The sequence below is a fragment of the Mesitornis unicolor genome, unplaced genomic scaffold, assembly GCF_000695765.1.
Source record: "Mesitornis unicolor isolate BGI_N332 unplaced genomic scaffold, ASM69576v1 scaffold3513, whole genome shotgun sequence".
Classification (NCBI taxonomy): domain Eukaryota; kingdom Metazoa; phylum Chordata; class Aves; order Mesitornithiformes; family Mesitornithidae; genus Mesitornis; species Mesitornis unicolor.
This window is the reverse complement of record NW_010175150.1, coordinates 58882-83767: the sequence shown is the minus strand read 5'-3', so window position 1 is coordinate 83767 and position 24886 is coordinate 58882. Positions and strand designations below refer to the sequence as shown.

General features: G+C 43.1%; 1 protein-coding gene across 1 annotated transcript; it reads left to right on the top strand.

Moving 5' to 3' along the window:
* Nucleotides 1-1037: 1037 nt before the first annotated feature.
* WHAMM (WAS protein homolog associated with actin, golgi membranes and microtubules) lies at nt 1038-10974 on the top strand. The gene is made up of 9 exons (XM_010181265.1): nt 1038-1205; nt 2483-2633; nt 3159-3328; nt 4010-4175; nt 5137-5324; nt 6770-6856; nt 6941-7036; nt 7400-7883; nt 10617-10974. Exons 1-9 carry the CDS (start codon nt 1062-1064, stop codon nt 10898-10900), a joined length of 1770 nt encoding a protein of 589 aa, XP_010179567.1. The 5' UTR covers nt 1038-1061; the 3' UTR covers nt 10901-10974.
* Nucleotides 10975-24886: the final 13912 nt, after the last annotated feature.

Sequence of the window (24886 nt, the reverse complement as noted above, 5' to 3'; positions counted from 1 at the left end):
ACTTTGCTCCCGGCTTGCCAGACTCAGCTGGCAAAAGCAAAGGTGATGTTTTAATTTTGGCGCTTTTTGGTTGCAACACAAGCAAGCTTACCTTTCTAATGCTTATTCCTCATTGTTTTAGCACCAAACGCTCCAAATTCCCTTCCCTCCTTAGAGCTGTCCTTCCAGGGAGGTGTGTGTTTCTCAGTGCAATTCAGCACTGTTCTCTCAGCTGGCTCACTCTGTCCTGGCACATGGGGTGCACTATGGTGTCTGCTAGATGCTGTCAAAGAAAATCTTGGAACCTTTGATTGGTGCCAGGAAACAAATGCAATTGAGGGGAAGTTTCCAACTTTGTGTTTTGTCATAAAAGCAAATAAAGATCTTCAGTAAGGGCCGGTGCATCAGAAAGGCAGTTGTTCTGTGGAAAAATTACAAGTTACAAAATGCAGTATCACTTGAACTGATCCCACAGTAAACTAGTATAAATTATACGAATGGTAAAGGAATTTAACTGCAGGGTGTATCAGGAGTAGAAATCTGCTTCTGAATTCTTATTTTTAAATGGCAATCTGATTTTTCTATGCCTGAAGTCAGAAATTCTGCATCCAGAAACTCATTTCATATTAGCAGGCATTCAGTGATTGTGGAAGCAATGCAAGAGCTGGTTTAAGAATACCTTACTTGCCCTTCCAGTACACAGACTTCCCCAGTTTCCCATTTGTGTTTATAAAAAGCAGCAGCCAAGGCATCTGCACGCAGCTGTTGGAGTTTCTGTGATGGAAGCCCTGGGCATGATTCTCGGTGTAGTTTCCCAATGCAATATGCAGCAATTAGTGAACAGTGTGAACACACTCACCTGAACAGTGTGGTGTTAACGGTATTTCCAGCTAGGAGTGGCTGCTGAATGCCTGGCATACACCTCTTGTGTGGTGGGAAGTCTTACGTGTTCATCAAAAGGCAAAAGGCAGATCCTTTCCATCAAAGCTCATCAGCTGTCGGCACACACGAATGCAAAGCAGGAGAGTCTAATTTACCTTTTATCCCACTAGGTTCTTCAGCAACATAAAAATGCTGACACAATGGTGGCTTTGATGAAGGTTTATGAGGAAGAAGACGAAGCTTATCAGGAGTTGGTCACCATGGCAACACAATTCTACCAGTATTTACTGCAGCCCTTCAGAGATATGCGGGAGCTGGCGACACTGTACAAACTAGAAATCCTGGTAGGTCTGCCTTTACACAGTGAGAGGCCAAATTATGTAGTAGGACATCAGCTGCTCTTGGAGCAGTTCAGACTCAAATCACTTCACATTCCCTACTTTTGTCTTTACCTACTTCTTTTTTACCCTGCCAAGCTACCAAGTGTGACTGAAAAATTCAGAGTTAGTGCAGAACCGATCTCAGAGTCTGTGGTGGTGGCTTGAACAGAACTGCAGCTTTCTTCCCACCAGTGTCCCACTTTCCTCTGTTCTGAGGAATTAAAAGGAAAACATTCCCAAGCTCCATCTCTGTGTGGTTTACTCTCTGGTAGGCTGAATTTACAGAGCTCTAAGTAGCCTTCGTTGTGCCACCTCCAGTGGGATTTGTTTGTGACATTGAGAATGCCATCCCTCAGCAATGCTGGTGCACCAGGTTAGCTCAGTTGAGGTGGTAGAACAGAAGGCAGAGGAGACCTTACTGCACAAAGCAGTTTTCTGTTGCTGCTGCAGCTTGCTGGAAGTACAGATTAAAGCATGTCAGTTGTCACTTTGTTTGTTTAATTTTATGTGCATTTTAAACTGGAAGCACATACTGAAAGTTATGATGCCCCTGGAAAAGATAGCCATCCACTGTCTGGAGTTTTCCTTAAATAGGCTGTTAAAATTAAAGTGAGCTGTTCTCTGAAAGAGCAAAACAGTTTTAAGTTTAGACTAAGGTTCTTGCATACCGAAGATGTAACCTGTGAAGGTAAAAATATCCAGTATTCTGTACTGAAAATTAGAATGGATGAAGCAAAGTTTATTTCTGTATTAAAAAACCCTCAAAAGGATATTTAGGCTCATTTGAAATCTAATTTTTTTAAAAAATATTAGTCTTGTACCCATGTACACTTTGTGGACTTGAAAATACTCTCTCAGGTTTCTTTTCTATATTCCTGTTCCAGTGTGAAAGAACAGCCAAACTGGAGAATCTGACAGTGCCATGTGCTGTCAACACGTGGGGAAAAATAGAAGAGAACATAGCACGTAGAAGAGTGGTTTTGAGTTACTTTTAGTAACAATTAAAAACACTTCTTGTTGGATGTGTTTTTTAAGATGATAGTTTAAAAATATTTTAAGAAATAAATCCAATGTTAAGTGTGAAGTCATGATTGGGGAGCAAAGGTGATTCACAAAGGTGAGGAGGAAGTAATGTTTGCCACCTTGCTCTGCCTTGCTTGAAATGCCTCCAAGTATAATAATAATGCAGGATGCACTGCTGTGGTAACCAGTTGGTAGCTGAGAATTTTGTCTCATTGCAGAAATCTTTGCAGTATGATAATTTGGGGCCTAAAAGAGTAGCAGCTTTGCAGAAAGATGCTGAAGAATGGACCAAGCGAGCTGAGAATGCTGTGTGCTCCATTCAGGATATCACCGTGAACTACTTCAAGGAAACTGTAAAGGCTCTGGCAGGTAATTGGAAACACAAAAGAAAGGTTGTGTAAATAGTGGACTTAGGAGATTGAGGGCTCTTTTTATCACCTTTGAGGGTCTCTCTCTGCAGACTCTGAGGTTAGAATAAGTGTCCATCTTAAGTGAATAAAATGCTTCTTTCTTAAGATTTACATCTTTTAACCAGTTTGGTTTACAAACTTGCATTTGGCTTGTGCACAGACATTAGCAAGGTCTGAGACTTACAGCTGCAAACCTCTGAACAAAAACCATGTGTGCTTTTAATGCTTCATATGCAAGCCTCAAGGGTTTCAGCATGTTAACTGAGTAGATCGACATGCAACTGTTAAAGCGTGTTTCCATGGTACAATTAAATGTTTTACTTACATATATAAAATCATGAATTCAGCCTTTTAGTCTTGTAATTTCTAAAGAAGCTTCAGAAATTGTTTAATAGCATCAGCATTTTTTGTACTGCAGTTATAGTAGAAACACACGAGGGCTATTAGTAAACTGCATTTCTCATTGTAATGTTTTAATCTGCAGCAATGCACAAACAGATGGAACAAGATCAGGAAAGATTTGGTAAAACCACCTGGGCATCAGCTTTGCCACGACTAGAAAATCTGAAATGTATGTTAGCTAAAGAAACGCTTCAGCATCTGAGGGCAAGAGAGTTGTGCCTGAAACAGAAGAGAGCTGGCATTCAGAAAAATGTAAGACCTTACAAAGCCTCCTTTTCTGTCATTGTTTTGTGAAGGGATGATCAAAACCTATTGAAGTGGTCTTGGGAGTATCGACTTTCAAAGTCTTTGTCTATGAAAGAGCTTGGGTTTTCGAGGTGATTTTAAGTTGTGGAAAAATGCATGTCTCCAGTTTTTAAAAACTGCTCTGCGCCTATGAGGACACTTAGCAAAGGTTAAGATACATGCGTTTACAGTTCAAGTGTCTTGGTAGCATTTGTCGTACTAACCTTTAAAATTGTTATTTTTAGGGAGATAAATACCAAATATTTTCAGAGAACACTGCAAAATATACTTAATTTTAGTGTTCTGATTGTCTTGATTTGATGCCATCTAACTGCTGCTGGGAGTACCTTATACTTGTTTTCCAAGAGTAGTGTACTGCACCACATATAATTGTTTTCAGGAGCAGTATTACTTGTGCACATTATGGTGAAGTCTTTCTTGGTACAATTACACTTTAGGTTAATAAGGGTCCCTACTCCTCTGAGTTTTGCTCTAAGTCCTTTCTAATGTTCTGTTGTTTCCATACCAAAGCACATAAGCAGCTGCCAGTTAGGCCAGGCTCTGTACAGGTATTTGTGCATCCATGCATGTTTCATGTGTGTGTATTTTGTTATTAATGCTTTTTATTTTCTGGTTGGGGCTATGCAGATGGAGAACCTCAGTGAACAAGAAGAGAACCTAACTGTAGTGGAGGAGCTGGAAATACACTACTATGAAACACAGCTGGAATTATATAATGTACAGCTTGAAGTATTGAAACATGAGGAGTTGCTGCTTATTGTACAGTTGGACACGTTAAGGAGACAGATTAAAGGTAAGAATAAACAAGTATTTAAGCACAAATCCAAAACAGGAGTGATATAACCTGCTCTGTTTTCGCTTCAGAGGGAGAAAAAAAAGGATCATTATCTCTGCTCAGGTCTCGATAGTAGAAAGCATCATTAGAAAAAATTGGTACCATGGCACCATCTCATATTTTGTCTTCTGACTAACTAAACACAAAGTTAATAACACATGTCTAATAGAAAAGAGGTACACAAGTAGCTTGTCTTGGCAGCAGCCGTGATATGTGCATGCACTGGTTTACCACATGGAATATCTTATATTGAAAATATTTAACTGCTCTTACAGTTACATTATCTGTGCCTAGAAACTGTGGATATCGTGACCTGCTGAAATAAGTCCTGAAATTAATCACAAATCTATTGTAATTTAACATGTAGAAATGGCAAAATACATCCTGTACTGGCAAAACGAGGTGATTATAGCTAGACAGTACTTGAGTACTACTATATTCCAGTTTCTGTCTCTTTGTAATGTATTTATGACCAAAGTAGGCACCAATCTTGTTTATACTTATTTGTGCTTGTGAATTCTCTATTACTTTGTACACTGTGAAGTAAGCATTGCTTCTGCTTGTTGCATAATTAAAACCTGGTAGATAGTAGAGTAAGTCATCAAGTGTTGATCAGAACAGTCTTCATTCAGGAAAACTGCACTCAGTGAAGGCAGGAGTTAAAGCACAGAGAGATGTTTGAAAGAGGAAGCTAAATAACAAATGCTAACAGCATAAATTTGATCCTGTGAAGTACCTCTGTGAGTAGCATGACATGTTTGCGTAAGACTTTGAAGGACCGAGCTTGGCTCTGGAGCATTACACATTCTAATAACTAACTCACTGCCTTCAGTGGCTTTAAAATGTCATTAGTTCTTTAAATGTTTAAATAACTGTGGCAATTTTTGGGTTTTTAAAAAAATGCCAAATGCCTTTTTAGAGAAACAGGATGAAGTTGTTTACTATGATACATGTGAAAATCCTGAGGAGCTCAAGGTCATTGAACAGACAATGGGACAACATTACGCTAACTTGTCAGAAATGACGATGCTGAGGCAGAAGACTAAGCAGTTGGAGACAAAGCGTGGGACTGTCTGTGCGAGGAGAGCCTACCTCAGGAACAAAAAAGTAAATGCAGTCCTGGAGATGTGCATTTTCTTTAGCTGATGTCTTGACTCACGAGGGATGGACAGGAAACAACTAGGGAAGCTTTGGGTGGAGCGTACAAGATGATCCGTGACTCAGTGCCGAGGCCTCCAAACAGAGAGAGGCAACGTGATTTTTAAGCCAGCTTTACACTCCACTGTGTGGTGCAAGTGCCTCTTTAGTTTATTAAGAGAGTACAGACTTACATGGGTGACCCTGGAAGTGTTCCCCTGTCAACTAAACCTTACCAGAGCCCTGCTGAGGCCAGTGGGAGCTTTGCCCTGGCAATCTTTTACAGACCAGCTGCAGTACAGGAGGAAACCTGGCCTGCAGTGAAGGAAGCTGCAGTGACCAAACAACCCACACTGATGTTTTACCTTTGAATGGGACGGAGAGGAAAATTTAACTGCTGCAATTCTCTCTCCAGCCTCTCAGTTCTGTGCAGGGGGCAGTTCTTTCCTTTGTTTCCCATTCTGAGCACAACACTAGAAAGACACAAGTGAGATCACAGTTGACTCTCATGAACCTTCCCAGTGAGCTGAGCTTACCTTATACCTGCACAGTTATGTTGAGGCAGAGAGCAGAGTTTAAGCTCTAGTCTGTCTGGCCTTTTACCCTTCACTAGCCTGCACAAAATGGGAATGATATTGGAAATATGTTTTGAGCCATTGTGCTTTCTTGCTTGCAACTACTTCCTTGGCAGATGCTTTGTTTGCTTCTGTTTTCATTAATTGCTGTCTGCTGGTTATATAACACTAAAGCCAAATGCCAGATGATTTGCAAATGTTTACCCAGCCATGTGGATAATCCCCCTCTGTACAGTGACAAATAGCGACTCCCAGAGAAAATATTGAAGGCTGCAGCTTTTCTGCAGCACTTTGTTACTAAGAGAAAGTACCCCTGTTAGGCACTCGTGCTTCCCACACCTTTGCTTCCATGGCTTTTGTACTTGGGAGCTATGGCAAATAAGGAACAGGATGGGAAGTAGCTTTGCATTTTTGTCATGCCCTGCTAGCTTCCCTCTTGCCTTCCTCCTCATGGCTTTGTACCCCTGCCTTCCAGCTGATACCTGGGTGAAATTTCTTCAGAGCTTGTCGCTGGTTTTTTGGTTTGGTTTTTTTCCCTTCTTTTTAACCTTAATGTAAGGCAGAGAGATTGATTCAGATCTGGGTATGTTCCCTCTGCAGCATGAATAACCCTGTCACTAGTTAGGATAACAAAATATCCCATTGGCTTTAGCTATGCAGGAATCCCACAGACTTCACCTTCAGGGTTTCACATCTGCCACTGATTGAGCTTAGCCATCCTTGGCACAGCACTTGGCCTTGGTCGCTGTTTAGGGGCTTGTGCACAGGAGTTAATAGCACAGATGATGCACAGTAAATGTGAACTAACCAAGGGTTGCATTAATTTTACTGTTCTACCAGGATCAATGTGAAGCAAGTCATCGGCAGAGACTGCAACAGGCAGAAGAGAGCAAAAAACGCTTCCAGCAGCATCACAACATACAGATAGTGAGTACTGAATAGCAGCCTTGGAGAATCTGGCAGCTGCTTATTTTCACACGCTAATGCTCGCTTACTTGTGTTTTAATGCAGAAGAGAGACAAGCAAAAAGAAGAGGAGAAGAAGAAAAAAGCTTGGATAAGCCAGGAACGTCAGAAAACACTGGAGAGGCTGAAAACATTCAGGGAGGCAAGTACTGTGAACTACTGTAGTCTTAAACAGTGTCAAAACACATCACCACAAAGTAGCCATAGGTCCAAATCAGAGACAGCCATTTGGATAGCCTAAAATAGTACTGTGTGTAGTGAGTCAAGAGGATTAAATGCACTAAGGATGTAGCTTCCAGTTGCAGAAAATGTTGCAAAGAATACAATTGAGGAAATGGTTTTGAAAGAAATACCTTGATATTCATTTAAATCTGTTCAGGGTTATATTTTCTACTTGAATGGGTGAGTGGGACAGGTCTGTACTCTGTGGCTTTGTCTGTTTGAGGTTGATGTTTTGACCAGTCCAATGGAGATGTGACCTCCTGCCCTATGATTTGTTTTTCAGAAGTGTCCAACTCATGTTGTTCTGAAAACATCTCATCCTCAGCCTCTCAGTCCCAAGGTGCCACGAAACATCACTCACCAAGCTGCAGTGCTGTCCCCTCCACCTTTGGTGAGAGTGAGGGCAGCTCCCGAGCAGCCAAAGAGCATACTGCTAGTAGAAGCCAAGGAACCAAAAGCCTCACATCAGCATACCCCAGCAGATACATCTGTCCAGACTTTTGTTACTGCTGCTGACTCAGAGCAACACAAGCACAGTGAGGGACTGATGGTTTCTTCATCCTCCCCACCACCACCACCACCTCCTCCTCCACCCCCTCCTCCACCTCCTCTTTTACCCCCTCCACCTCCCCCTTTACCTCTTCAGTTAAAGACCCCATCAGCAACAGAGGATAAGCCACTTCCCCTTAGCTCTGATGGCCCCACAGAGAGCCCTGCATTGCACAAACAGGATGACTCATCCAGGAGGTCTATGAATAATTGCATAGGTAAGAAGGCTCACATTGACGGGTGTTCTTTTTTTTTGTTGTTTCCTGTATTTTTCTGTTCTCCCTCCCTCTGCTTCTGAACAGGAATAGTGTGCAGTCTTGCTCAAGAGAATGAAGCTCTTGGAAAGCTTAGACTAAGAAACCACATGCCATAACACTGACCTTAACTTAGGATGCTAAATGAGTGACAACCATTTGTGAATACTGTTTGATCCACTTCACAGGGTCCTGATGCTCAGAGTGTGTGGCTCCATGTTACTGGGGAAGTGCTGTCAAATTGGACAGGTCAGTCTTTTAGGACATATGAACTTGAATCTCTGCTGGAACCCTACATTTATTAAGTACAGCCTAACAAGTTAGTTTAAATCACAGCACTACTAGTTCTGTAGAGATCTTCATTCAGGACCTTCATTTCTTATGACACTGCAAATCTCACTGCAGTAATAGGCAGGAAAGTATCAGAAGAAATTCCAAGGGGGAGGGGGTTGTTTGGTAAGACACAGCCTTTATTGCCAGGTTTGTTCTTGCTGCAGTTTTGCAACTTCTGAACCAAATGTGGCATTTTGTCTGAGGATTAGATACTTGTCCAGTCAGAAGACCACTGTGTCAATTTGTGGTTGTACTAAGGCTTTACTTAAGTGTTTATGGTTTATGTACTATAGAGCTAGGAGTTGAGCTTGCACAGCCTGTGTCCTCTTACAATTTGCTTGGTTTCTAAATACAGGTTTCTTAAGAGAATTCATGCAGAATTCAGCCAGGATTTGAAAGGCAGATGGATAGCTTTGGTATGCTAACATTCCTAGGGTAAAAATTCTGCTCTGTTACACATCTGCTTTATTAGCAAGATCATGCAGGTGTAATTGAAGGCTGAACTTGGCAATTGAAACAGTAGTTTGAATGAGAATAGAGCTCATCGACCTCCCAAGGCTGCACTGGTTACATCTTGCTAACAGGCTTATTTTTACCTCTAAAGCAAGCAGACAGTTTCACTATGCCAGGGAGATTGATCTAAGTTGGAACGCAGCAGTTTTTTATTGTCATTTTTCACAGTGGAGCTCATGCTAGAATGAAGCATGTCTTTAAATGTGGTACCTTCCTTCTCCTTCCAGACTCTTCACAATACATCTGAGCAGGCTTTGTATCCTCTCAGTTAAGAAGCAAACCAGAGGCAAAAAAGCCAAGGAAAGTTCAGCAGTTTCAGTTCTTCCAAGGTGTGGGGAAGTACAAGCAGCTGAGGGGTTGAGATGCAGTCGAGTTACAAACTACTGTGCTAAAAAAATACAACGTACTGTCAAACTAGTGGATCAGTGCACAGACATCACTCTGGGAGGTCCATGAGACAGCTCTGCCACAGATACTCTTAAGAAGCTTTGATTTGCAACAGGAGTTGTACTCCAGAGTAGTCTGCTACTGAAACAGCCTTGCTAGTAGCTAATACTACAATTTGCAGCCTAAAATTGATGTCCTTTCATTATTTTTGGATAAGAAAAATCCTCTTTTGTTTATCGGAGAGATCCAATTGGTTGTTTACACCTATTTAATAAAGAAAACCACCATGTTAATTGCTGTAATAGTAATCAAAGTAAACTGCCACAGGAACTTACTGAAACAGCTTCATAAACAGATTGGTTTTAGTTACACATGGACTGCTCGTGGCTTTGCACATGAAAAGCCAGGAGAGGTTCATATTCTGGTGTTGAAAATACTGGTCTGTAATGTGTTAACGTACTTTCCAAGGGGAACTTCTTTTATGATTTGTTAGTCTGACTGGTCTTTTACCAGGCAGCCCATTTGACTAATAGACTTAAGACTTTCTTGAGGGCTTTGTAAGACAACTTGGTGGATCTTTGATCCTTTCTGGCATCTCTGTCTCTGAAGGCACCACAGCATTAGCAGAATGTTGCATTTCAAGTGTATGATGATAATCACATAACCTTCTCTGCACTGCACATGGCAAGAATACTTCTAGCTGTGAGGTGCGGGTGGTCTGAACCCATGGCTGTAGGGGAAACTGCCTCCCTGTCCTTGGTCTGAAACTAACAACAAGGAATCCAACAGAAGGAGTAAAACACAAATTACAGTGTGTATCGAGAGAACTAGTGGAAGCTCTCTCAGCATGGTGTCCTTTATGGTCTGAAGATCAGAAACATATGCCTGAGATTTAAATCATATTGTAAAATGGGAATTATTTTTTAAGTCCACACAGGAAAGAGCTGCCTGCCCACCTGCTTAGGGCCTGATCTGGCTCCCACTGACTTCAGTGGTGCAGTTTCAAGCCCTTCTACTCAAATCTTTTCATTTTTCTCTTGGCTGAACAAAAATACAATTGACAGTCTCAGCGGGTATCTGAGCAAGCGAGGAGGAATGGTAGATTGTTTCTAATGCAGAATACAAGAGATCTTTTGGTTCAGTGAAATTTTTTTGAAAGCCCATAAGGTTGTAATGAAAAAGAAGCATCCTCCTTTGTGTATAATTTCTTCCTTAGAGCACAACCTTGTATAATGCTGAAGAGGCATTGGATTCTCAATTCAGGATGTAAAAGCTTTAACTGCTTTTCAAAAGCAGTTCCAGAGCCTGGTGTTGCAGAAAGAGTCTGTGCCAGCACACACCATTCTTTCTCCTGTCTCTAGCAAAGGTGAAAGGAAGAACTGTGAACATTTGGGTAGGGTTTTGTACCTCTAAGTGTGGTTGTCTTGTTCTTTCTTCTGGTAACAGTGGATTTATCTGTTGCAGGTTCCATGGATGAGGTTTTGGCTTCTCTGAAACGTGGTGAAGTTCATCTTCGCAAAGTGGAACAGCCAAATCCATATGCCTCTGTAAAAGACAACATCCTCTCTGCCATAAGGCAAGGAGTTAAACTAAGAAAAGTGAATCGAGATACTGAGAAAGGTGTCAGTAAAGGATCCACTAATGAGCTGGAGAGAAGCATTAAGGCAGCCATCCAGAGAATTAAGAAAGTGTCTGCTGATTCTGAAGAAGAGGAAAACGATCAGAATAATGCAGAATGGGACAGCTAACCAAGTCACAGCACCAGGCGCACTGACTCGAGCAGTATCTCATTTTACACACTGTAGAAGACTGTCCCTTTCAAAATGAAAGAACAGCGTGATTGTGCGTGGTCTCATAGTCCAAAATGTCTTGTAAAGTAAAAGAATACTTTTCATTTTCTACAGGAGCTGCAAATAATTATTTTTGCATGGGAAATCATACTCCAAAATATGCTTGCATTAATAGTTATTTCTGGCTCAGCCGTGTAGGATTTTCTGTCTGAAGACAGCTAAAATGTGGATTGAAACATACGTTGTTTAGGTTGGTACTACACAGTAGATAATGCTATCACAACACAGTTCAAGGAGTGAAAAACTAACTGAAAATCTGTTTTGTCAGATAAAAGTAGAACCATATCCATGGTGATAGAGGCAGACCGGAAAACTTAGCATAATCTGGAACGTCTCATCCCTACCTCCATGGTCCAGAAAATTCTTTAATGTTTTGCTTGTCTAATACAGCTCACTCTCAACTATGTGGATACTCTGTTTATCATTATGTTATAAAGTGTGCACTTACGAATGTAATGGTAATGCTGATTGGAAAAGTTACTGTCAAGTTTCACAAAAAAACACTACTGTAGTAATTACTGAAAAGTTTACTTTTTAGCTGGAAGCTTAAATATAGAGGATTTTTAGATGCTAGGTGTTTTCCATACATCTACATTTACAATGAACTGTTGGCATGAAAGGAAGAGCCAAAATATTGTATATAAGACTTTCTGGGCTCTAGCCCTGTAATGCAGAGCTACATTTCTCCACTGAGAACATCAATACATGTTTATAGCTACTGTCATGACTTTAAATTACCTGATAGCCTTATAAATGGCAGATATTGGCATTGTGCTTGGAACCGGATTATTCCAAAATTCAACTACATTCAATTTAGAGACTGTTTCTATTTTGGGTAGATAGTGACAAAAATAATTCAAAGTTTCTTCTGGAGTTTATACTGGTCCTTAATAAAAATACATCCTGACAGAAGAAGTGGATTCAGAGTGCTCTCATTTTAAGATGCTGCTGTGAAGTGTTACTTTACACCATGGCACTCCTGCTTTTGATAGCAAGTGGCAGCCATACAGCAACTGTGCTCTCTCCCTGACTTTGTATGTAAATGCCCTTATTTTCTCAAATATTTATGAATTGTAATTTCGTAACTGAATTGCTAATGTGGTGCTTTAATTCCCTGTTTTGCTGTAGAGTAACAGATCTATTTAATCAGGACAGTAGATACGTATGCAACAGTTTTCATATGAGAAGCAGAAGCCGGGGGTTCATTTTTACTGTTTCAGCACCTACTGCTCTTTGCAAGTCAGAAAAAAAACACTTTGTTTTGTTTTGTTGGGTTTTTTTCCCACTGCCATCAAACCAGATGCAGCATCAAACAAAAGCGGTGGCAGCAGCAGCACAGGTCCGTTCTGACTCAATGCCTCCGATGTGGTGGCTGCAGAGGGGAGCTGTGTGATGCACCCACACCACCCTGCCTGCCCTGAGCACCTGGGTGCAAGGGCTGTGCTGCTCTGGGGGGAGCAGAGGCCAATTTATTGCATGTTCAGACTCCAGCTGAATCCCTCCCATGAAGCAGAACTGAGGGCAAAATCTGGTCCTTTGAGAGTGGAGGTCTCTGTGCAGAGGGGGTGTTCAGCCAGCAGTGGGGAGGGTGGAGGGGGCTGGGGCTGAGCTGCCCCTGCACAGACTGCTCTTTAGCAGTGTGGTTATTTAAGGCCCAGGGAAAGGGCACACAGGCTCAGCTGCCTTCCCAGGGCTGGTACCTCCTGCCAAGGGCAGCTCAGAGTCCAGGGCAGAGCCCTTAACCATTTTATTACTGTGATTGAACTCTCAGCTACAGTGCTAAAAAGTTAAACGCAGCAGTTTAAAGTATGCAGAGAATAAGTGAGCTGCAATTACTCCTACAAATCTTACAGCTCCCGTGTGTTTAACAGCCGCGATTTTACCCAGGAGAGGCCATCTGAGTAACAGTGACATTAGAGAGTGATTTCTTCTACCTAGGGTTTTGTTTTGCAGCCGTACCTGAGGCTCAGCTAGGGTCTGGTCTCACCTGTTCATCAGAGCTCTCTACATCCCAGGCTGAAAAAGTGTCCTTAAATCCCACTCAGAGTCTGTCTGAATCCATCTCTTTTTCTGGAGCTCCTTTTGCTTCCAGTGTGGCCAATAGGCCTGCTCTGTGAAAAACATGCTGCAGCGATTTTCTGGTTGGTGTGGAAGATTTCATCTCTATCAAATATCCTCACCTCTTGGTTCACTACCAAAATGTGAAGGGTGTTACTCAGCAGAGATGAGCCTGGATGGGAATAAGGCTCCCAGGGCACAGGGCAGCCCTTGCACAGCCACGGCGCCTGGAGATCCATAGACACTGACAGTGCAGTCCTCAAATACATGAGGCTGCTGCAAAGAGGAGGGGAATAATTTGTTCTGCATGTACACAGGGAGATAAAGGGCTTAATTTACAGCCAGAAGGATTCAGGGTAATGGTAGGAAAACCTTTCTAGCAAACAGCGAGAGCAGAGAGGTGCAGGGACGGATTGCCTGGAAAGGTGGTGGAGTTTCTGTCACTGGCAATCTTTAAAAGCAGGTTAGAGAAATGCACCCCAGGGTGCTGCTGGTATTGCTGGCGCATTGTGGTGGTGAGGTTTGCAGCTAATGCAGGCGAGTTCGTCATCATTCTGCCTTGAGGCTCAGTTTGCTCCGTGGGGAGAAGCCACAGCTCTCTCAGAGCTACCCAAATGTAAAGAAGACTGAAAAAAATCTTTCTGAATCATCCCCAGATTTTTCTTCTGGCATTCTATATGACCTTCCCTGTGCCTCTGGCACGGGGCTTGGGAGGGAACGTGGGGTAGGAAATGGCCCCAGTGCCCTGAGGCTGATTCACCCCAGGTTGATGGGCACTCAAGAGAACCCACCTGCAAGTGCCAAGAGGAGAGAGGCCTTCAGCTGGATTTGAGCTCAGGCTTCAGCAGGCACCTTCCTGCCCCAGTATGCCCCAGCAGGTTCAGTGCAGCTTTCAGCAACGTGCAAGGGCTAATGGCAAAATGGGAGAAACTGGAGTGGCGGGTTGGCTCCGTGATGACCAGCTCTACTGGACTGGATTCATATTAACCTGCAAAACCACTGCAACAGCTTTTTGACATTTAACACCCTTCTAGAGTGTCTCACTCTGGGCTAGCAAATGAATTTCTCAATGGGAATAGTCTGCCCTGGCCATCCAGCTGCAGAAATTAATTTGTTTGCACTGAAAAAACACAGTTGTCTGGCTTTAAAGTGTTAATAATGCACAGATTTGCTGGAGAGCCCGGTAATGAGGTAAAGAGATCAAATTCTATAGATCAGTATCTCTGTGGCCTGTGATCTCACTAACTAGATGTGGGCAGTCCAGACAGCAGCTGCCAGTATTTTTAGGGAGGTTTAAAGATAATGTATTCAAAGATGACTTGGTCTGACTAAAAGAATTTCACTTTGAAATCCCAGCGCTTTGATCACAGCAAGAGAAGAGTCGCGGCAGCGTTACCCAGGGCATGGAGCAGCGTGGCCATAGCTGGTAGTGCCAGTGCAGCTACGGGTTTGTCAGCATTTCTGTCGATGTGCCACTTCTCAGGAGTTAGGAAGCTCCTCCATAACCAACTCCCCAGTTCAGCACACGGGGTTGACTCACAGGCTGGAGACTGATTTATTTTGTTTATTTATTTTTTTTTCCTTTTCTGCAAAATGGTATTGAATCAAGCAAATCAGGTCTGAGTGTGAGCGCTCTGATCTTGCAGGGGCTCAAGCAAGTATGTGACTTCACTCATGCACATTCAAAGAGCCCCTATGAATTAATTTAATACTATTTGGAAATCAATGCTGATTTATATGATGTCTTTGCACAAAGGTAGCCTGTGCTCCCCTGTGGGCTTCTCAGCAACAGGAAACACCTCACCCCCACCTGAGTTACTGCTGTTTGCACAAGAGATGGGGAATGTGCCTGGAGCTGGGAGATGCCCGGTCCTCACCACCAGCACTTGGGAACTGCAGGCATTCCTATATACAGAGAGCTATGGACATGCTATAGAAGTATTTTTTTTGTGTTAAAAACTCCAAAGCCTATCTCTCTGCATTCAAACTGCAGGCATTTCCTTCTCCTTGGCTGTTTTCTAAGCCACACGGGTGGCAACAGCTGGTGTGGTGCGGAGCAGCCTCCTCACCTGTGCCAGCCACACTGCATCTGAACACTGCAGGCATCTGCCTTTCTCTGCCTTCATGTTCAAACCAAGGAAAAAACCAACACTAAATTTCTGTTTCTGCCAAAGCAGTGCCCAGGAAGGTTTGCAGGTCAGCACCCATGATCTGCCCTTCAATCCCTTCCACTCCCTTCTTTTAATCTCTTAAAATAAGAAGATGCACATGTACACCAGGAGCAAGAGAGACAAAATATGAAGACATTCATTAGGCCTAAAAAAAGCAGGAGAAATGCTTTCTTTTTTAGTCCTCCTTTACAAAGGAGAGGTTGGTAGATAAATGTGCACTCTTTGGAGAAAATGAGATTTAAGGTTATGCATGGCTTAACTTGAAAACTGTGGTTTTAGTTCCAAAACTTCCTGTTTCCATCCAAGAGCACATCTGTGCACCATAATAATGTGATATTGGTAGGAAAGAGGGACACATCATTTCAATTAAACCCGTGGCGATGATAAAAGGTGAATGGTATTGAAGGCATCTTTTAATAAATGCCAGAGCAAACCCTGGCAGAAAAAGCAGCTCAGAACAATATGTGAATGAATCCCTGGGGCAAACACACTCAAAACTACTTGAGAACATGGCTTTTTTTTCCTGGTGAAAAGGTATGCGATTTTTATTCTCAGCATGTCATGCTAAGCTGAAAGCAAACAGCAGCACAATTAAATCTGCTCAGGTAGCAGTGACATTAACAGTTCAGCTACTTGTGAAAATGCTTTGTAAAACAAGACATCTTTAGCACTCCATTGCTCTAGCAGCAAGAATGAGCCATAAACTGCTCAGAATATATATTTAGCACAGCTACAGTTGCTCACTTTCCACCAGAGCCCCCTCCTGCCCCAGATCCCCAGAGAAGCCCTGAGGACGGGGTGCAGAGCAGCCTCCCCGAGCAGCCGGCTGCAGGTGAGTGGGGTTGTGTGGAATCCCTTGGGAACAGCCCTGGACAAGGGCATCCCCATGGAAAGGGAGCACTCGCAGCCCTGCCCCACAGCAATGGGTTGCCCTGCTGGTAGCCAAAGGGTCGGAGATGCTGCAGAGATGCTGACTAGGCTGCAGCTTGGAAAAGAAACTCAGTACTCAACTGGGAGACTGGGTTTACCCTGACTTGACAGAGTGGTTAATCACTTTTAGTGTCATAAAGACATCTGCAGCTCCCCAGGCAATAGTTTAACCACCATTCCATGGGCGTCTTTGCAGGATAGAAAGGGATTTCTCTGAGAATCAGCAGCAGCCTCTGCTCCACCCCCGGCTTCCATCCGCTTCTCGCCGAAAGGGAGTTGAACGGCAGCCAGCTCCGATCCCAGCAGCATGGTACCCGTGTGTCTTGGCACCGTGGCCGTGGGTAGTGCAGACGCCGGGGGTGACGAAATGAATCTGTCCCGCTCCTGGAGACGAGCTCGAGTCACTGTTCATCAGCAAGTGAGTCACTGCCCTGCCCACGGGCTCTTCCTGCGAAGCAGAGGTGACGGCGAAATAGGATCAAGCACCTACGCTTCCCCCAGCCCACACAGAGAGCTCTGCCCCATCCCCTCTCTCCTGAGCTGGCAGACCCACTATTTTGGAATGAAAATACTGCACAGGGTGCATTTAAATTGGGCAAGGAGACATCTGGACCAGAGGTGAAGCAGGAATCTAGAGACAAACAATGGTTTTCCCTCGATACAGGACTGCTGAGCCCACCAGCCTCCAACACATTTGCCTGGTGTGACCCAAAGGAGTTTTTAGGATGAGGCATGCTGGTACTGCACCACAATTTGCACAAAATGAGCCAGTCTGCAAGACAAGGGGAGTCCAAATTAATTTGCTAAATCATTGTGTTTCTCAGTCCCTATTTGCACATGTCTGTCAGTGCTGGTGTTGGCTTTTATATGTATTTATCACACACAGAGATGAGGAGCTGTGCATCAGTAATAGCCTATCCATGCCTTTACAGTTCTTTTCTAAAGAGGAGGTAACTGTAATCAGCAATGTTGGTTTATCCAGAATGTATTTAAAAAAAATAAATCAAAGCCGTTACAGCCACCACATCTACAGAAAATTGTCCAGAGTTTGTTCAAAACTCTCTGCAGGTCAGAGGCTTCACCTTTTGTCTCCAGTACCAGTTATGAGATTCAAAAGCAGAGAAGCTGAAGCTGCAGGTTAAGCGATGCTGCATCTCGCCTTACAGAGGGCCCAGGATACAGACCCTGGCTGTCTTTTGCCTGGAACAATATGGAACACAAAATGTTAAGCCCCAGGAGCTAGAAGAGCCAGGCTGCTGTGCGATGCACCCATGCTTCTTTTCCTTTTCGTTTGGTGGTTTGTTTTTTTTTTTAAAACAGCATTTGTGCGTCTCTCTCATCCCTGTCCTAAAGCCATTCCCCTCCCACGGAAATGACTGTGCTGACGACCACAGGACCTCCGCAGTGTAAGGAGAAAGTGAATCACTGCAATTTCTCAGGTTTCAGAGCCAGGGATTATCTTTATAAATGCACTCAATACTGGTGTAGACAGGTTGGATTTGAAAGACATACATACTTTGTTTCTTTCCTGGGTTCTTTGCTCGTCAGGGAACTCCAGGGTCTCATTTTGCATCATTCATCTCCAGGTTAATGAACAGTGCAAACCTGCATCCACAGAGAAATGAAAGCCGCAGCTAATGGCAGCAACAAAATAAATGGCAAAAGCCAAAAAGAAAATAGCTTTGAAAACTGATACACTTCAGTGTGACATGATAATGCAAAAAGGTTGCTTGTGCTGGTATTATTTATAATTCCCTGAACGTCTGAATTCCCTCCAGCCAGCATATATTAAGCACAATCCAGGGCATATGCAACAAATCATATCCAATGATGGAAAGTTCGGAGAAAAGCAAGAGCTCAATCTCTCCTGATTACAGCAGCCACAGATTTCTTTTTCATAGCCTGCCAGTACTAATGAATGAAGAGGACATGAAGGGAAAACAAAAATACTCAAATCAACGTGCTTCATGTACCAATAGATATATCTGCTCATAAATTTGACTAATTAAATACAGACTGTCGTCAAGAAGTGCTGTTCAGGGTATTTAAGCCCTCACTCAGGCTGCAGCACTCAGCCTTGCCTGGAGGCATGGTCCCAGAAAGCTGCGTGGGGCTTAGCTCTGGGTTCCTGGATACAAATCACTGCTGCACACCAACGTGGAGATGCACGTGTTTATGAAGAGATGCATTTTATGGTAGAGAACAGTTGGTCCCCAAAGCTCTGCTCAAGGAGGATGGACTCAGTAGGATATTTGTAACTGCTATGCCTGTGCGCTTGGGGTATCAGCCTTAAAGCCAGAAGCTGGGCCTCATATTGGCGCACAGATTTTTATCATTTTCAACCCAAATGGAAGCACACAGTTCTCCAGCTAGAGATCATTTCAGAGAGTGCTTCTAAGGACACCTAACAAGTTACTGAAATATAGTCAGTTTTTAAGGAAAGTGTTAAGACCTAAAGGGAATTTCATAGCCTGGAGATCTGTCTTTGAGAAATTCGCAGGCAGAGGTCAGAGGGAAGTACCACTTGGCTGCGATGATCTGTCAAATGTTCCCAGCAATGCATTATTGCAGTAAGATCGGAGATACTTGCCATGCAAAGGTTAGCCAAGCTTTTAAAATTCGCCAGGTCTCAGAGCCTCACAGCCTGGAACAGCTACATGGTGGTGCTGCTCTATGCATGTTAAATGATAAAATGGAAAGTCGCGTTGCACATTACTGGCACAGCCTTTGTGGAGCTGCCTTGCGAGTCCTTGGATGGCCATTTTTAGCATTGCTCACTGAGCTCAAACTTGGCAGAGCACCTGGTATTTGGTATTTTTTTGCTGCTTTTGAAGGATGGTTGGACTTTGCTCCAGTCGGGTCAGTGGTTGAAGCACGGCTGCACCGCAGCTGCAGGTCAGAGTCCGAGCTATGTTCGTGGCCCGGCTTTGCTTCCCCAGCTGCTCCTGCTGTATTTTTACATCTAGCACGTACACATCAGCTGTGCGCAGCAGAAGGTTCGCCTGTGACCTATCAGGTTCACTGGTGCTGCTGATTATGTAAAGGATACTTAATATTGCAAATCATTGGAATTATATAGAAGCTGTTGGATACTTCTTAGGAGATAAAAAGAAAGAAAATAAAATGTACGTACATTTCTGTAAGTGTCGGTGGATTTGTGCATAAATGCTCAAGTCTCCTAGGAAGTGGGCAGACAGTTAAGAGAATAATATATATAATTAACACGTCCTCTTTTCTTTCTTTGTTGGTGGAGCCATGCCTTTAGATGAAAAGTGTGGAACATTAAAAGTGCTAGGAGCGCATGGGACAGAATAATGTTGAATTTTATGTAAGTTCAGCCCTGTCACCAGTTACACGTGTTACAGAGAGAGCAAGCCTGCTCCTGCTCAGGGACCTCACCCACAATACTACTTTTATACTGGCCTCCCGCGTGGTGGCCTGGGGGGGTTTTTTTCTCCAAATGGAAGGAAATTAGCTTTTCCTATGTTGTTGAAGGAATACAAGCTAACCAAAAGGAGAACATGTTACAGGGTCTTTCATCCACTTAGGTGTCAAACATTAAACTTGAACTTTGTCTCACTTTAGCCCCATGTTTTCCTCAGACTCCCCAAGGGGGCACATCACAGCTCGGTACCACACAGCAGGGTAAAAAGCTGTTTAATGGAGAAAAGCTGTTTAATCGCAGACAGGCAGCAGCAGATTTCCCTGACGGCAGCGTCTCTCACCTCTCTCTTTTGGAAACACCAGTCACCTGTGCTACGAACAGCCAGAGAGGAACGGCCTTTCACAGAGACCAGTGACTTTCTCAATGCTAAAAATATTCCCTGGACTTAATGAGGCGATCAGCCTAGAGGTGTCAGATGTGTCTGTACCAAACAGGCACCTCCATGCGACCGGCAGCACAAGGCAAATCCCCACGCGTGACTGGACAGGGGCTCTGCCGGGGATAAACGGAAACGTGCACTGCGGGATCATCAGCTTGCTCCTACCAGGAGCATGGGACTTGTTTCTGATAACTGTGGGTGATGGGTTGCACTCACAGGTACTTTGATTACACTAAGCTTTATAATTATGTAAATCCAAAGAGATAAAAGCTTTTTTTTTTTGCAACGAATTACAGACTGTTACTTCAATTTACTAGAGCATGTATAAGCTGATTTTATAGCTACTGGTTATTCAAGATCTGCCAAAATTTGCTGAACTGCTTGTCAGAGCTATTGATGGCTCCTGAAGAGCTCTGGCGAAAGGTCAGGGGCAGGCGTGTTTCTCGCTCACCCCAAAGCTGACATTTGCAGCCTCGTAGCCCAGAGTAACAAAGGCACGATGAGCCTCAGCCATTTAACAGCCTTCAAACCTTCTTATTTCCTTTGGGGAAGCCTGGTTTGGTGCAAAGACAGCAAACACTGCTTCTGTGCGATGAACACAACGATAGTGAAAGCCTCGTTACTATCTGTAGGTGGACTTCCTTACCAGGGATGCGCTGCTGAGAGTGGACCACGTCACTGGACACCTACAGGGACCTTGGGAAACAGTCTCTGCTAAGAGGGATTTTATTAACCATGATGGGCTGATACAGGAGGTCGGTGTCAAAACCTCTCTAATTTCAATACAGAGGGTTACTTCTGAGGCCTAGTTGGTTCCTCCAGAGAAAATGCCAGCTCCAGCTTTCACCAGGGACCGATACATCAGTTACAGAAATCACAGGAGGGTTTTTGGTCCTGAGCATCCCCTAAACAGGGTGACAAAAAGCCTCTTCCTAATGACAGGTCTTTCTCAGCATGCAGTAAGTCCTAAACTTCATGCCAAAATATTTCCAGATACTGCTTTTGCAGTTTAGTATGTATGTACCCAACATAATCCTGCACTCCCATCTGGATGAGCATTACAGTGAAGCAAAACAAATGTTTTTACAACTTCTTCTCCTGATGAAAGATGTTTTAAGCTTATCTAAGGCACTAGACTGTATCTATAGAACAAATCACATTCCTCTTACCAAAGGCCAGCATTGCCTTAAGTTCAGATTTGCAACTACAAGAAGGAAAGGATCTTCGTTCTCTGAAGTCAATGAAGACAGTAAGACAAGAAATTTTACTTAAACTATATATTTTTACATAAAACAACTTTATGTTACAATAAAATCAGATAAAAATCACAAAGTTATATAATAAGTTCATAAAGAAAAAAATCAAGTTTTCCTTTTATATATAAAAACCAGCATTTGCTGCTACTAGGAGTCTAAATGTTAACATCGACTGTCTATGGTCAATTGGAAAAAAAATAAAACGAAGTAAAGAAAAAAAGAAGAGGAAAGTACTTTTTCACAGCAGACAAAATGACGAGGTAAGAGATGTTTTTACAATGATCCAACTGTAGTAAACACTTCAGTTTTCATTAAACCATATACTAAATATAAGAAACCCAAATAAAAATAGACATTTAGAGCACTGCAGTGTTTTCCCACAGTTGTATATCAACAAATTGTCAGTCATTCACTAAACTTTACTTGGAACAGTAAAAACAGGGTGTATGTTTATCTTTAGTACTAAAATCTCATAATAATCTAAATATTTTGGTATAGCAGACCACACTAAAACACTCTCAGAACTTTCAACTACAAGGGCTATATTAATGTTAAAAACGATGTGCTTTTTTGTCTTTCATGATGAGTTTTATAGAATAGTATGTTCATGATCACTATTAGGCAATTAAATGAAAACATCTAAATGCTGCAAAATACTTTTTATTGAGCACAGCTCCCTCTTCACATACCCAAGTTAATCAACATACTGCAAACTTCGAAGCTTAGTTCACAAATCTTACATTATCAGTCTTTTTTAGCTAGTATATGGCTAAAATAATTATTGCTGACCAGTGTTAAAAAAAAAATCAAACCCAAACAAAAAAAATACCACAGCAGACAGACTTTGCTCAAGTGCCTTTCTTGTAAGTGCCATTATTATTAGGCAACTAAATGATCAGAAAGGAAAAAGAAAGAAATCTATTTCAAAATGAGCATATAAAAGTTTTTGGAGATATAGGCACCTTCATCTGAAGACTATGTTTAGGCTGTCTGTTAAAAAATAAAAATAAAATAAAATAAAATAAAAATAATAAAAGAGGAGCTAAGACAAAACACAGTAGAAAGTCAAACTGGTTTGACATGCAACATCTCTCTTGGATGCAAGTAGAGCCCTCCTGGCCAGGAGGGGCTCTGCCTGCAGCCTGCAGGAACCCTCCTTTGGGAAGCATTTTCGTCACCTTCATCATCTACCTCCTGACTCTGTATTTCACTTCAGGTACCTTATCGTTAATTGCAGAGAACAGTACTTGAGACATGCGAACAAAACTGCCAAGTTCATGTTTTCGTGATGAGCCTAAAGCACTGCTGAGCTCCCAGGGGTGAAGGACTCCAGGCGCGGCCCCTCTGGCCAGGCTGAGGGCTCTCTGCTCGGAGGCGTGTCTGGATTAAACATCTTGTGGCTACGTATTGCTTTGCTCGACACAGGCGCTCGTTGAACATAATCCACAGAAAGAAAAATTACTTCAGGATAGCTCTGTGCCTTACCCTCGCTAAATTGTGCCCATAGCAAAACCCCGCCAGTCCAGCCTAGGAGCCCTCGCTGCCTCCCGAAAGCTGCACGTGTCCGTCTGCAAGGTCTCTGGACCTTGCTCTCTGCAAGCCCGCATAGGATGGCAACAGCTTTTCCTATTTTTGACTGAAAGTGTCTGTCTAGAAACCAGCACCATTGCTGCAATGCTCTCATGCTGCTCAGCTGTGTGTGTGGACATTCACCTTCCATCCCTCACATTGCCACGTTTGTGATATGCTGAGGACTTTTTGATATTTACAGGCTTGACAAGCCCAGAGCTGCCCAGACAAAGGTAGAAGAGCTGGTGGATCAGCACAGCCACTTTGGACCTTTGGTCCCTCTACAGCTTGTGAGCAGAGCACACATCTTTCACTGAAACTTCTGCTGAAATGATAATCAAAATTAGCTGCTGCTGTCCGAGTCCCCCTTCCACCCCTTCCTGTGGGATTCAGCATCTGTGATGCACTAAGCCAAGCGGGGCGTTTCACCCTGATAGCGGTTTTATTTTTGCTAATCCCCAGGCTCAGGAAGACAGCGCTATATTCCTTACAAGCCACTGATGCTTTGAAGGGTTTTGCAGAGATAACTATTAAGAAGAGCCTGGCGAAAAGCATCATCTTGAAGCCAAGAAACTCCCACCACTACGAGGTGGTGGCAGTAGTGGAGAATTTTCCTTCAGGCATTTATGAAGCAGCCAAGGATGGCTGGAAATGAATAAGGGAAAAAAAAAAGAGTGCTTGGGTGCAACAGAAGAGTGCAGTGACAGTGCAACAGATGAGTGCAGAAGCCTATGGATCCTTAACACCACAAATGCTTTTGCTGATGCTCTTTGAAAGCAATGGTAGTGGCATCGCTTTCCTTAATTCATTGACCAGCTTTAGAAAATGTTCACCCTAAATCACTCACATAGAAATAAAATCAGATATTTGTCTATAAACAAGGCATTATCTAAATAGCATTTGTTTTCTGGGCACAGATGCATCCAGTGTAAAACTATTTGTGAAAAGCGCATCTTTTGAACACTAGGATATAGAAAGTGAGAGGGGGCACTGAATTTCTTACAGAAATTACAGCTTTCTTCTAATGACCTCCCTTAGTGAAGGAGACACCAATTAGACATAGACAGAGAAACACTAATTTTGATGAAAATGCATTTTTAGGCCAAACAAAAGTACTTGTGAATTTGAGTCAAAAGCAGCAAATAAAAAAATCAGCCAAATAGGAAAAAAGCAAAAGGTTAACTTGTTTTATTTTAGGGTGTGAAACAGTGTTTCAGTTTTTCATTTTGAAATCATTTATTCCAAAGATGAGGCTAAGGTCATTTTCCAAAATGTGACATAACATAGCTAATGGAACATTCCTTCCCCTTGAAAACAATTACCTACATGTATTTTATGTTACCATATAATTTTAGGGTTTGTGCTAATACAAAGTAGACCTGTTTATTACTCATTTTGGCCACCAAAACCAAAACCCAAACGCACCGTTATTCAGCAGCTCTAACACCAGCTCCAAGGAGTGCCTCAGCGGAAAGCCCAGACGGCAGTAAGTCACTCTCTAACCCAGGGTCACAAGAGGCCAGCACAGATTTTTGCTCCCAGACCCACCAGTTTGTCAACACCAGGAGGTCCAGACTGAATGGGCAGCGTGGTGGGATCCACGGCAGTGGAACCGGCAGGGATCAGCATGGGAAGTGTCACGCACAAGACCTTTATCAATGAAAGGCCACATAACTGAGGTAGGACAGATCCTGTCATCAAACACTGTGAGGCAGAAACCTGGGTCCAGAAAGTGAAGCCACGATTGCCCAAAGTGAGATGCAACCTCAAAGAAAGACACCTCCACTCAGGCTTGATAGAAATGGAGTGATGACCTACTTCACTGCAAGAACACGAGGAAATCAGGGTTTGCACACCAGTGCATTTTAATAACAAATAAAAACCATCTCTGCAGACCATCTCTTGGACTCAGGAGCTGAGCATTTTTTGGCTCCAGCAGCATTTGGGGCTGTCCCTAAGCAGGCAGCTGCCAGCTGAGCGCAGCTCCTGGCTTGGGGTGCCCGTGGGGATGGGCTGAATCCCCAAAAAGCACAAAAGGAGAAACAAATGCATCCATAGGACATTTGGGTGGGGGAA

What these genes read in the sequence shown, in the direction of transcription:
- WHAMM (XM_010181265.1), top strand. Translation starts at nt 1,062, where the DNA reads ATGGTGGCTTTGATGAAGGTTTATGAGGAAGAAGACGAAGCTTATCAG. An exon ending in TGTACAAACTAGAAATCCTG is followed by an intron (nt 1,206 to 2,482) that starts GTAGGTCTGCCT and finishes GTCTCATTGCAG; the next exon opens with AAATCTTTGCAGTATGATAA. An exon ending in GGCTGAAAACATTCAGGGAG is followed by an intron (nt 7,037 to 7,399) that starts GCAAGTACTGTG and finishes TTTGTTTTTCAG; the next exon opens with AAGTGTCCAACTCATGTTGT.